At 40.5% G+C, this 13,490-nt stretch overlaps 1 protein-coding gene across 1 annotated transcript; it reads left to right on the forward strand.

The window, feature by feature from the left end:
* Nucleotides 1–264: 264 nt before the first annotated feature.
* TMEM37 (transmembrane protein 37) lies at nt 265–10,291 on the forward strand. Its single transcript, XM_032234957.1, has 2 exons — nt 265–519; nt 7,042–10,291. The coding sequence occupies exons 1-2, from the start codon at nt 499–501 to the stop codon at nt 7,612–7,614; spliced, it is 594 nt and encodes a 197-aa protein (XP_032090848.1). The 5' UTR covers nt 265–498; the 3' UTR covers nt 7,615–10,291.
* Nucleotides 10,292–13,490: the final 3,199 nt, after the last annotated feature.

Here is a 13,490-nt window from a genome sequence, read left to right on the forward strand (position 1 = left end):
AGAGAGCGAATGAGATTGAGGGAGGGAGGGAGGGGAGAGAGAATGAGAGAGAGAAAGCGAGCACCGCCTTCTTGGAAGAAGCGGGGGGGGGCAAGGGGGATGTCTTGCATTAAGTATCGACCCCCCCCCCCCAATTCCGCGAGGTCAGCGCAGCAGGCAGCAGCCCTTCCCAGCGCGCCTTGTTTCTCCGGAGCACTCCGCCTCTGACCCCCCCCCCGCCTCTGCCCGCCTCCTCCTCCTCCCGGAGTCTCTGGGCTGCTGACTCAGCCGGAGGGAAAACTCAAAGGGCGCTCCGCCGCCCGGCTTGCCCGCCTTTCTCGGGGATGTCGCCCGGGGCCCCGCTCTCTTCGCAGCTCTTGTTCGAAGCCTTCTGGCTCTGAAAGGGACGCGCGGAGCGGCCGCGGGAGACTTTTCCCGCCAGCGCCGGGAACAAAGCGCAGCGAAGTTGCCCTCTGGTTTCCTCCTCCTCCTCCTCCTCCTCTGGGAACCCCCGTCACCATGACAGCCATAGCAGCTCAGGTAACTTGGGGGCAACGGGGGGTGGGTGGTAGGGCCGCGTCCTGGGGGCGGAAGGGGCTCTCTTTGGGTCAGGGGAGCGAGATGGGGGGCAGGAGGAGGGGGGTCCCATCCCTGCAAGCCTTGTGTCGGCCGGTCCTTTGTTCTCCCTGGTTCGTCCTTCGCCCTACCGGCGGAGCGGTTCCTCTGGGTCTGGTCGACCGGCGGACTCACCTGTTGCTCTTCGTAAATTTTCTCTCGAAACGCGGGAATGGGTGGGGGTGGTGGAGCAAGAGAGCCCTCGCGTCCCAAAATCGTAAACCCCGACCGTTGCATTTTCTCTTGTAGACAGAGGGCTTCCCTAACCGAGAGCTCAAATAGTGGAAAGTTGAAAGTCTTTGATCGTGCCACCTGTCCTCTCCCCGCTCCCCCAGAAGTTGACTTTTAAATCTGCCTTCCGAGGTTTATTATCGCCCAGGGATGACACATGTCTCGCTTCTTTTCTTTTCTTTTCTTCGGCGAGGAAGTTGCACAGCTTGGAGAAGGGTTTGAGGAGAGGGAGTGGGGAGTCGGACATGATTGAAGATGGGGCTTCAAGTAATGAGTGCCGGTGCTCATTTGCTCTAGTTCAAACTTTCTGGCAATCCATCTACTGGGTGACTCTCCCAAAAGTGAACGGAATGAGATTAAAAAAAAAAAAAAACCAGGGTGGGTGTGATGGGAGAAGCTGGCAAAAAGAAAGACTAAATTTCCCAAAAGGAAAGCAAATCTGCTTGGAAGACAATCTTTCTGGAAAAAAGACACATACACAGAGAGGGGGAGGAGGGAGAGAGGAGGCAGCTGAGAACACTGTTGTTTAAGGGTCCATTCTTAACCTCCTCTCCTAGTCACATGACCCAGGGCAGAGCAATTAAGGCAAACAAAAGTAGGCATCCTCTCTTTCAAGATGGAAGGTCATGGGGTTTAGAGCCGGCCCTATGCTTCCCAGGGCTTACATACACTAAAACAAGACAGATGCAGCATGATGGGAGAAGGTGGGGGGATGATAGAAACACAGATACCATCACCCTATATGCATCAGCCTGATAATATTCTGAGGGGGATTCAAATAAACATATGTGAATCCAACTAGTGGGGTGAGGAGAAGCATGCTGCATGCCAAAGTGATATGTTTCCAACCCAACAGAAGGTTGGAAAGAAATTCTGTAGAGAGATTCAGGACCCTGTCTGTCTACTCATGCAGAGGATATCTGTCCAAACATTGAACAGAGTTAGACTAAATCTAAGAGGGGAAGCCAACAAAAAAAGGTGGAGTTTAAAATGGGCCAGAGTTGGCCAAAGACTGCAAAGAAAGGAGGGGAAAATCTGCCCTAAGGATGATCATTTGGGTATGTTCACAGATTGCAATTAACTATTGCATTCTAAGCCGTTTTTCCTTTTCTCTCTCCTGGTCATGTGAGCAGAGTAACTGCATACACGCACACTCATGCAGACATTACACAAATACAGACAAGAGGTAAGAAAGAAATCACACTAACCCAGAGAGATGGAACATGTTACTTCACTATACAGAAGCAAGCTTCCTCTAGCTATTGTTAGTAAGGAGCTTGGAACAAATTAAATAATTTAAGCTCCATATTCTTTCTCTCTCTTTTTTTTAGGGGTGAGGCGAGGGTATCCAAGAGCCAAAGTAACTCAACTTGCTCAACTTCCTTTTTTCTTAGAATGCAATGAGTTGTTTACAAAGATCTGCAAATCTGCCTCTTGCTGACATGGTGTTCCTGATGTTTCAGCAAAGCCAGCTCATACACAGCAAGAGTGACTTTCAAAACAAAGTGCACCACAGGAATGACAATTAGGAGAAACAGAAATCTGGGGGAATATTTCTTGGTCAATACTTTTAAGAGCTAAATTTCTCAGAAATGGGACAGTGCTGATTAACTTGAGAGACATTTCTCTAGTCATCTTTAGTATTTATGTATATTAGAGTTTTCAATACCTCTAAATCCAAGGATGATAAATCATTAGTCCTCCAAATATTGCTGACCTTCAGTTCCCAGCATTCCACATAATTGACCATGACGTTTGGGAATTGGGGAAGTTTTAATTGAGCAATATCTGGAGAGCTACCGTGTGCCCATTTTGCTACAGTGCACTGCTTCTTTATTTTCTCATATTTTTCCCAAAGTGAAATGCGCAATCTCTTATCTCCTTTTCATATTTTTTGACATACAGTACATACATCTTTCCTTCCTTCCTTCCTTCCTTCCTTCCTTCCTTCCTTCCTTCCTTCCTTCCTTCCTTCCTTCCTTCCAAAGTTTTGCCATTGCTTGCCAATTACTGCTGCTTGTTTCTCTTGGTCTTCTGTTGTCTTCTTTTCATCCATCCGTGTCTATCAGATATTTAGTTCACTGAAGGTTTAGAATTTCTTTGCTATCTTCCCTTCAGCCCGTGTTCACATTGCATGTTTAACTGGGTCAAAGAGGGTATTAGGGGGAGTCATGTGAACATCATAACATAGTGAAATAAACCTCAGTCAATGTTAATGCCAAAAAGAGAGAATTAATTTTAGCTGGAAATAAGTCCCAAGTTGTTCAAAGCCAAACTCCCACTTAGCTATCTGAAGAAGGTAAGAAAAAAAAAAGAAGAGGATAAGATAGATAAACTCCACACAATATTTTTAGGTGATCATTCACTAAAAAACCCCCAAATCCCACAATAGCTGGATGACTTCAGAAATGTCCACCACAAGAGCATCTCATGATCGAGTGGTGCTATGAGTGAGTGAACTGATTGCCAGCTGAGCAGCTGTCACAGAAGTGTCATCCATGTAGATCTTGCAAAAGTTCCTTATCTTTGAAATGCCTTCTGTTGCTTCATCTCTCCAAGCTGATAATTCCAGCCAGTGGTGGGTTGCAGGCGGTACGCCCCGGTACGGGGCGTTGGAGGAATACCGTTGCGGTACGGAGCTCTGGAGGGCCCGTCCACCTGCCCGAGCTCCTTACCTGTCTTTTAAGGCTTCTGTGCACGCGCATGGTGCATACAGCACCTGTGTGATGCTCTGCGGAGCAGCTGGAGCATTGTGGAGGCTCACGGAGGCGCTAAGATGCATGCATGCCCTGCGCATGTGTGTACACGCACTGAGTGCGTCCATGTGGCTGCCGCCATGCCTGTTTCAACCAGTTGGAATGGGATCCAGAACCCACCACTGATTCCAGCATATCTCTTCATGTCGCCCTTACTTTACAACTCCATCGATTCTTCTTGAAATGAATTCTCTCTTGGTATCCCTGATGCCAGAAACTTTTTTTTTTTTAAAAAATACTTTCCTCAAACTCACCTCCCCTGAAAAGCCTTGGGATCCCTCTCTCTACCTCAATACTGTTTATGTTATGAGCAAAACCGTGTGGCCTGGGGTGGGGTGGGGTGTACCTGTTCTTTCTTGCTATTCTGTTTTCTTCTTTTTGGGGAGGAGGGTTGTTCCCTGGACTGTCTTAGACTGCAGTCCTTTGGAATTAAGGTGTTTCCAGCCTGTTGCTTGTAAAATATAAAGAATACAGGTAGTCCTCGACTTACAACCATTTGCTTAGTAACCATTCAAAGTTACTACAGTGCTGAAAAAAATGAGCACTTTTCACACAATCATTGCAGCATCCCCATGGTCATGTGATCAAAATCCAGATGCTTAGCAACTGGCAGATATGAGGGCTGCGGTGTCCCGGGGTCATGGGATCACCTTTTGTGACCTTCTGACAAGCAAAGTCAGTGGGAAGCCAGATTCATTTAACAACTGTGATTAATAACTTAATCACACATGCAGGGATTCACTTAAAAACTGTGGCAAGAAAGGACATAAAACAGGGCAAAACTCAGTATCTGTCTTGCTTAGCAGTGGAAATTTGGGATCTGGTCGTAAGTCAAGGACTATCTGTATTACAAAATGAGTAGAGTATTATGCAGACGATGGAAAGCAATTGAAAAACAAAGAATGAAGGATTGCTTCTTTGGCTCTGTCAGCATACCTTATAACAATGGCTATGGTGTCCTGTTTTATATTTGCCCCTTTTGGTTAACTACTTTTTAATGCAGTGGTGGGATTCAAATCATTTAACAACCGGTTCTCTGCCCTAATGACCAGCTGGATAGGAGTGGCTCGGTGGTCATGTGACCGTGTGGGCATGGCCAACCCAACGTCACTCACGTCAACAGGCGCTTCCCCTTAGCTGTTACAATGTAATAAGGGTTAACTGGAGAGGCAGTTTTTGTAAGCAGGACAATAAAGATTAGGCTAGAAGTAACACCATAATGTTTCCTTCCTGCCTTCCTTACAGGATTAGCCGCGTAAAGTGGAAAAAACAAAAGGAGATTTCTTCCAACAACCGGTTCTCTGAACTGCTTAGAACGTTAACAACCAGTTCTCCCGAATAGGTGCAAACTGGCTGAATCCCACCGCTGTTTTAATGCCAGATAAACATCAAGAGCTAGCACTATATTGTGGTCAAAGTGTTGGACCAGAACTAGGGAAGCCCAGGTTCTAATATTTTCTAGCCAAAGAAACCTATTGGGTGATTTTGCATCAGCCACTGTCTGTCAGTTCAACCCATCTCACAAGGTAGCGCTTAGGAATTAAAATTCAAGATGGTCCTACTGTAAGTGAAATAAATATACATAGTTGGAGGACACCAGGATGAAAAAGCTGTTGCCCTTGTGGTACATACCTGAGATAGTCCGAACAAGCTCTTTCTGGGATTCAGAATGTACTAAGGTTATTTCCACAAGAGGTGAAAGTAGAACCTTGATATTGTTATGATGAGGAAAGCTGGAGTAAAGGCAAAACATGTCTAATCCTGCAACTTTATTTCCTGTTATTCCCTTTTCAGCGGGGAAAAGCAGCACGTGGACAAAGTGAGTTGGATTGTGCCAACTCTCTTCTTCCCAGTTTTGCCTTTGTTCCATTAGTTTTCCTCAAGGATGTAGGAGGAAAGCATAGGTCTTGCATGAGGCTCTGCAGACCAAATGGGCCAGGCAGATTAAGCCTGTGGGAGTCAAGAATGTTTGCTTGAGATATTTGTAGCACAGTCTTAAGCCAAATAGTGCAATCGAGTTAATCAGAAATGCTTAGGTAAATAAATCTGTGCTATCCACAGAAATTTTAAAAGCCTATTCTGTAATGGGGGGGGGGGGGATTTCCTGTGAATATCAAGCATCAGTCTCAACTCTGTTTGCAAAATGCATGCTTCCAGCTATATCCGCTGGCATCTGTATCTTAAGACTTCTTTGAATAGTTTGCCTGTCAGGATGTATATACAAAAAAATTCTAAGAAGGAAGTCACATTAAAATCACTGTTTTGGTTGAATTTCCTTGGACAAATTACAGATAATGTTCTTTATTTCCAAATATTACATTTCTATAGAAAAACTAGTGGTATATTTACTAGTGCTTTTATTGTATAGAATTCATGAAATACATCAAAATTGTTTATTATGCATTCTTCCCAAGGCACTTTCAGATCAATTATGTATAATTGGTCTTTAAAGTATATTTAATTGACTTCAATTAAATGGTATTTATTGGCATGCCAAAAATCATGGTTTGTTCATTGTTTAAAAGAGATCCAGTGTGGTAACGTTAATACAACCCTCAGTCTGTTTTCAGAAACTTTGCAAGTGGGCAGTTTAGAGCTTCACTAAGAACAGCCTGCCTTGCCATCTTAAGAGACAGAAAAAGAAAGAATAGCAGAAAAATAAAAAAATAGAAAAGGAGACAATAAAAAGACAATATGAATGAGGCGTCCTTAGTGCTCTCTAACCTTCGTTGTCTTCTTGCAGTGTTTCATTACCCAAACTAGGTAACATAATTAGTGCACTGTAACGTTACCTAATTTTGGTAATGAAACATCTGCAAGAAAACAACCAAGCACAGAGAGCACCAAGGATGCCTCATTCCAACCGTGAGATACAGATATTCTCCTTTATCCGTAGAATATGCATGGCCTGGCTCCCTTTGGAGTTTGGCTGCACACCTACTCTCTGTCTTGGTTCCGGCCATCACAGGCCCTGTGACTTTGAAAAGATACTGTATTTTCGGAGTATAAGACGCGCCAAGGTTTTGAAAAGGCAATTTTTTAAAAAAAAAGATTTTTGCACTCTGCAAACCTCCCCAAAACACCCCGTTTTGTTTTTTTTTAAAAAGGCATGAATAGCCTTTAGGAGGCTTATAGAGTGCACCTTAGGGGGGGGGGCAAAATTGAGCAAAAAGGTCCATTTTTTGCTCATTTCTGCCCTCCCCAGCCCCCAGGAGCTCTCTCCTAAAGGCTATGCATGGCCATTTTGGTGAATGGGCGGGGTTTCGGGAGGCAAAAAATGCTGTATTCAGTGTATAAAACACACCCAGATTTTCAACCTCTTTTTTGAGGGAAAAAGGTGCATCTTATACTAAGAAAAATACGGTAATCCTGAAGCAATATAGCACTTAACAAAAATGTTCCACCTGAACTAAATCTATGTTTCTTTTTTCTGTTTCTTTTTTGGGAATTTCTTCTGAAGACCCAGTGGTTACTTACTCGTAGAAGACCAAAGAAATCATTCTTTGAGACTTTTATCAGGAGCTTAATTATCCTCTGTGTTGCAATTGCCATTGTTCTGTTGTCCGTTGCGGTATGCGATGGCCATTGGCTTTTTACAAGAGGAAAACTCTTTGGTCTGTGGCATTTCTGTACCCTTGGAAGCAACAGCACCTTGAAATGCACCACTGATCTCTCTTTGACCAATATCAGAGGGATAAGCATAGGAATGATCTATGTAAGAAGCATGGTGTCTTTTGCCGTTGTTGTTGCAATCTTTGGTCTGGAACTTCTCATGGTCTCTCAAGTCTGTGAAGATATCAACTCAAGGAGAAAATGGTCCATGGGCTCAGTCCTCATTCTTGTCTCATTTCTACTGTCATCGGCTGGAATGGTGAGCTTCTTAATCCTCCTAAGAGACTACATCACGATCACAAGTTTTACGTTAACCTATTGGTGTGAATTTATTGCAACATTCCTTTTCTTCCTTAATGGAATCAGTGGACTTCACCTTAACAACCTAACTTTTCCATGGAACAGAGTGATAAAAAATTAAACATGATGAACCAAATATCCCAAGAATATATTGCAGCTCATTAACGTTCTAGAAACCTATCAAGGGAATTGTTTTTGAGGGGAATTGTTTAGTTTGATTTTTTTTTTTTTTTTGGTAGCATAAGGTAAAAGATTTCTAACAGCTTGCCACTTTCTAGAGGATGTCTTCAAATTAAGTTGGTAATGGATGCTGAGTACTGGAAATGGGAAATTATAACCTGTTGGGATTTTAAATAATGCATCTAACCATAGTAATGGAATAGCAAAAAGCAACTTGCTTAATTTAAAACTCAGTTCATAAGCCTCAACATCCTTAGTCCAGTTCCAGTCATTATCTTTTAAGTGTCTCACTGAAATGATTAAGACAACCAATCACACTATTTTTATTTGAGTTGGGTGGGAACCAAATTCTATAGCCAGGTAAAATAAGACATATGCTGTGTGATTGGGTTTGTGCATTTTTATCACTGTGTTTTTCATATCAGTAATTTGTATCACTAGAAATATTTGTACTATGCAGGACATAGGGCAGTAACAACTAGAACTTCACTTTCTAATAGACATAAATAATTTGCCATTTCACATTGCCATATATAAGCCATGATTAAAATTTGTGCTTTTATCATATATTATTTGGCAAATATATGATTTATAAACCATGCCAGTACTGTGTGCATTTTCTACCAAAGATCCTTTACTGCTGAGAAGCAAGCTATCCAAGTAACATCTTTTTAAATGAGATTTGTGCTATTATAATTTAATGAACGATAGTGGAGAGTCAGCCCCTTCCTGTGAGCTAGAAGTAATTTTTCATAGAGACATCTCAACTCTGTATTTCTAACCACAGAATTTGTAACACAAAATGCCCAGTTAAATTTATTTCCTGATTTTCAAAATTACAGAAAATAAGTGCATTCTTTGCTAAGAATAAAGGGTCAGGCCATTATCATAGAAAGCAGTTACTGGCACATATGTAGTGGTAAAGGTGGAAGGAGGCTCCTATACTCCTTTCTGCACATATAGCTTATATGATTTCAATCCTAAGAGACACCCTGTGGTATAAATGAAATAAATTGTAAATCAGATTTGGTGTAAGTTTAGAGCATGAATTTTCTATTGTTCAGTAATAACTTGTACTCTTCTCTGTATATGTATTTCACAATATTTTACTACAACAATAACAAGTTTCATAAACTCAGGACAGTTGTTACCATTTTTAAAATTGTAAATGTTTGACTCCATCCCTATGAACTTTCTATGTCTAAATATCCTATATTATTAATCCAAATTGTTCATTATTGTCAACAAAAAAAGTTAGTAGCTTAAGAAATGCACAGATAAGCTGTCAAATTTTCTATGGAAACCACTGCACTGATCATAGTTTTTGAGAGAACCAGTGTTATTTCATTAAAGCTGCATGCTTGATTGAATTCTAGGTTCTCTAATCCTTATTTATATTTGTTTCTTTACAGCTAACCGTAAGACTATTTAGGAATGCCCTAATTATTCTACTAAGTTTTTCTCTAAAACGTTTGTAGAAGTTTCCAAGCCATTTACTTGGAAATAAAGTAAAGCCACTATGTTGGCAGTCTAGCCAAGCTTCCCCAAATCTGGTGGGGTCATATTAAATGCCTAACCCCAACCAGTATTATATAGGCTGCTTTGGGCAATGGGAGTTGTAGTGCAATATATTAAAAAGGACCCCAAGTAGAAAGAGTGCTTAATAATTAACTAGACAGGTTATGATATCAGTAGAATCAATAGATTCACAAGCCATCATATACTTTTATATGTTTACCATACCAAAAAGAAAAGATACTCCATTCCTTGTCTCTTAGGAAGATCTTGGCATGTCATTCAACTTGCATTTTTATTATTGCCTCTTATGAGTTGTTAAGACTTGCACGGTTGAAGAATACAATACGTTACACAGTGAAGTATCGCCAGACTGAGGGGTGACCTGCTATTAGCAAATCATACCTACCTGTATTGTTTTGTAGTCTGTATAAATTATTGTATGAACCTGAAGAAAGAAAGATTTGCTTGACTAGAGTTTTGAAGTTTTCATGTTGAGAATATTTTGAAAAATCTATAGTATTTTCCCCCAGTTTAGAACATTAATTCTCTATTACTGCCTATCTAGAAGTCTATTATCTTGCTGATTTTATTCAATAGTTTTCGCAACTATCTAGTGAAGAAATTTGATGTCTTCTTGAAAAAAATAATGTGCTAAAGAACTGAACACAAATTTCTGTGGATGTATCAAAATTGTGGAATTCTTGCATAGAATTTCATCTCATGTTGAGAAGGTGGAACACTCTGTCCTCATGGGCTAAATGAATGACCATCATCTTTACCTTTCAAAAATGATGGTTCTTTAGGCCTTCAAAACTATCTAACTGTAGAGATCAGTTTTGAGCTGATGTTCTATAAAAGTTGTAAATACTGTTTAGTGTTGACTCTTTTTCGTCCTATTAAAGGCCATTTGCCAGTAAATGCCAGAAAATGTTTGTTTAGATTAATAATGATTGTTTTACTAAGTAAGTTATAACATGTAAGATTTTCTAAACTTTAATAATGATTGTTTTACTAAGTAAGTTATAACATATGGGCTTTTCTAAACTCTTTTCTATGAACTATAAAAGGAAATTGGAAGATATCTAGGATCAAAATGTCAAATGTTCAATAAACTACTTTTTGAAATGGTAATTCTAATCCCTTATAAGTGTCACAGCTGGGAGACATACAGCATGTGAATATATATGCGCATACATATAGTACACCCCAGTATATTTGCACTAAATGATAGAGAAAAGGAACTAGAAAAGGTTCTCATAGAAATCAGAATGATGAGGTTGAATTAAGAAAAAAAAACCAATTTTAATTACTCCATAACTCTGTATTATGATCAGGATAGAGAACCATCCAAGGACGCTGGGAAGATGTGTGACAGCTCTTCCCCTTTCCTATCTTGGGGTCTGTTTACTGATCTGTCACCTCGGGCTAACAAACAGGTTGCTTTACTTTGAATTTCTGTTCAGGTAGCCAAGTATATCAACATAACTTTCTAACAACAAAACAATTGTACATGGCATTACCAGATAGCAGTTGATATTAACAGAGCCTAAAGCCACTAATGATCTTGCAACAAAAGCACCAAAGATAGGGGCATCATAAAGATCTTGTGACACAAGAACAGATAGCCAGAGGCCATTCTAGGGGGTAAATTTATTTCTCGCCTTTAATTTCTATACATATCTTAAGATGACAAACCCACACAATACTTCTTCCTCCTATTTTCCCTACAACCACCACCCTCTGAAGAGGGTTAGGCTGAGAGATAGAGTGACTAGCTCAAAGTCACCAAGCTGGTTTTTCATACAAAGAACGGTTGCAGGAATTGGGTTTAATGAAAAGAAGGATTGGGAGGACATGATAAGAAGCAATGGGTAGAAACGAATCAAGGAGAGAAGCAACCTAGAACTAAGAAGAAATTTCCTGACAGAACAATTAATCAGTGGAATAACTTGCCTCCAGAAATTGTGAATGCTCCAATACTAGAAGTTTTTAAGAAGAGATTGGATAATCATTTGTCTGAAATGGTATAGGTTTTTCTGCCTGAGCACGGGGTTGGATTTAGAAGACCTCCATGGTCCCTTCCAACTCTCTATTCTATTCTATTCCATTCCATTCCATTCCTGCTTTAAGATTGAATGAATGAATGAATGAACGAACGAACGAACGAATGAAGCAGCCATCTCGACGAGTTTTTTTCTCAAACTTGCCAGCACTCTAAAATGACAATTTATGGCCTCTAGCTATAAAATTAATGAGTTCATTGATGTTGGATAAGAAAAAAAATACCACTTTTAGGAGTCACCAGGGTTAATTATACAGTATATTTATATTTGAGAGTTATAAGGCTATGCAACAGTTATGCTTGCTATATACAACAATTCTCCATTGACAACTCATGTAGGTAACTTGAGGAGAAAAGCTCAGAGTAAGTTTTGATGATGTTCCCATTTTGCTTATACAAACTTTTTTTAAAAATGTGTTCCCTCTCTTCTAAGTTACTTGAGATCCTTAGTAGAGAGTTTTGGATCAGAGTTGTCCGAACTGTTTACATTATACTTCGGGCATTAACCTGTGGGAGAATGGGGCTTGATTTATTTTTATGCTTTTACTGAGTGAAACCCTGTAAAAGCCAAACATACACAAAGGAACTGGTTCTTTCACCCCCAGCATATGCAAAAGCGGGGGTCTGGATTAAATTATCTCCAGACATTGTGGGCATTAATTGGGGTGTGTGTGGAATCTTAATGGTAAAACTGTTCAGTAATGGATCAGTGGGCTTAAGACAGATTTTCTCTGCTTACTCTAAAATTTTCATCTGTTCTCCACCATAACACGATAAAAATCTATACTGACAGTTTTCAGCAGTGTAATGTGTGAACTCAATCATAGAAAACCAAAATGGGCAGAATATAGCTGTGGGCTCTGTGGGAGATGTCTAGATGTTTCAGGAACATCCAAGTATCTTGGGCAACAACTCTCACCACCATGTACATACTGGCTTGAGGTAATAATCTAACATACCCAGAGGCCACTTGCATAGGGCAAGCTGGTTTAGAGGGGAAGAGAGTCCATAAAAGTCATTGTTGGCTCTGGACACCCTCAGAAAAAAAGTTGTGGAGGGTTGGTTTTTCTTTTTTCTTTTTGCATCATATGGCCCAGAAATATTATATTTGTGACTTACTATTAAATACAATAGTACTTTCACTGAAGTGACACTTGGCACAGGCAGTGGGTAAACTAGACTCAAATTCAATAATATGAAAACACAAGCTTAACTTTCACAATAAGATGATTTCCCAAAGCCACTCAATTGCTTTTACTACAGAACAATACTGGTAATTGTCAATTCAAGCCACTGCCAATAGCAATATTCACTGATGCAATTCATCACAGCAAACAAAAGATTGACATGAACTATCTACACTGGTTTGAACATTGTCCAACCAATGTAAAACAGCTAGAGCTTTGGCACGTTTGCAGTAGCTGTCTATTTTTTGTGAAAAATTCTTTTCTTGAGAAAGAGTTTTTCACAAAAAAAGCACTGATGTGCTGATTATTACTAAGGTTTAAGTAGCTAAGAGAGCACTCTTGAAACAGTTTGATAAGATCATTGTAAGATAGTATATAATGAGAAACATTCAATGGAAGACAGGAATAAGGAACCCCCCAAATCAGTCCCAAAGGTGCTTTTTCAGGAGGCAACTGAATTTTTCTTGTTTTGTCTTTGAAGGCATTTTGCTTCTCATCCAAGAAGCTTCTTCAGCTCTGAGTGGATGGTGGGGAATGGAAGGATTTATATTCCTTGCAGACAACTGGTAATATGTATACTTTTACAGGGTTATTGAGGCACTTGGAGGTTAAACTGTGTCCTGAGGGACGTAGCCATGTATGGGATGGGATGAAGACCCTTTGAATGGTGTAAGAGTATGAACGGATTTCCAGACGGAAAAAATTGCAGACCACAGGAACCATTTGCACTATGTAGGTGACCCTTAGGATACAGAGAAACCTCCAAGGGCCTCACCTTCTCTAAAAGGATGCAAATAACCAGCTGTCTGCAAGTAATAAAATCCTTCCATTCCCCACCATCCAGTGGGAGCTGAAGAAGCTTCTTGGATGAGAAGCAAAATATCTTCAAATAAAAAACAAGAAAAGTCCAGTTGCCTCCTGAAAAAAGCACCTTTGGGGCAACCATGACCTGGATGACTAAGAATCTCCATAGACCTCCAAATCAGTGTTTTGCAATCTTGGCATCTTGGTGACGTGTGGACCAACTCAGAATTTTTGGCTCACTGGGGA

This window comes from Thamnophis elegans, chromosome 1 (assembly GCF_009769535.1).
Source record: "Thamnophis elegans isolate rThaEle1 chromosome 1, rThaEle1.pri, whole genome shotgun sequence".
Lineage (NCBI taxonomy): Eukaryota > Metazoa > Chordata > Lepidosauria > Squamata > Colubridae > Thamnophis > Thamnophis elegans.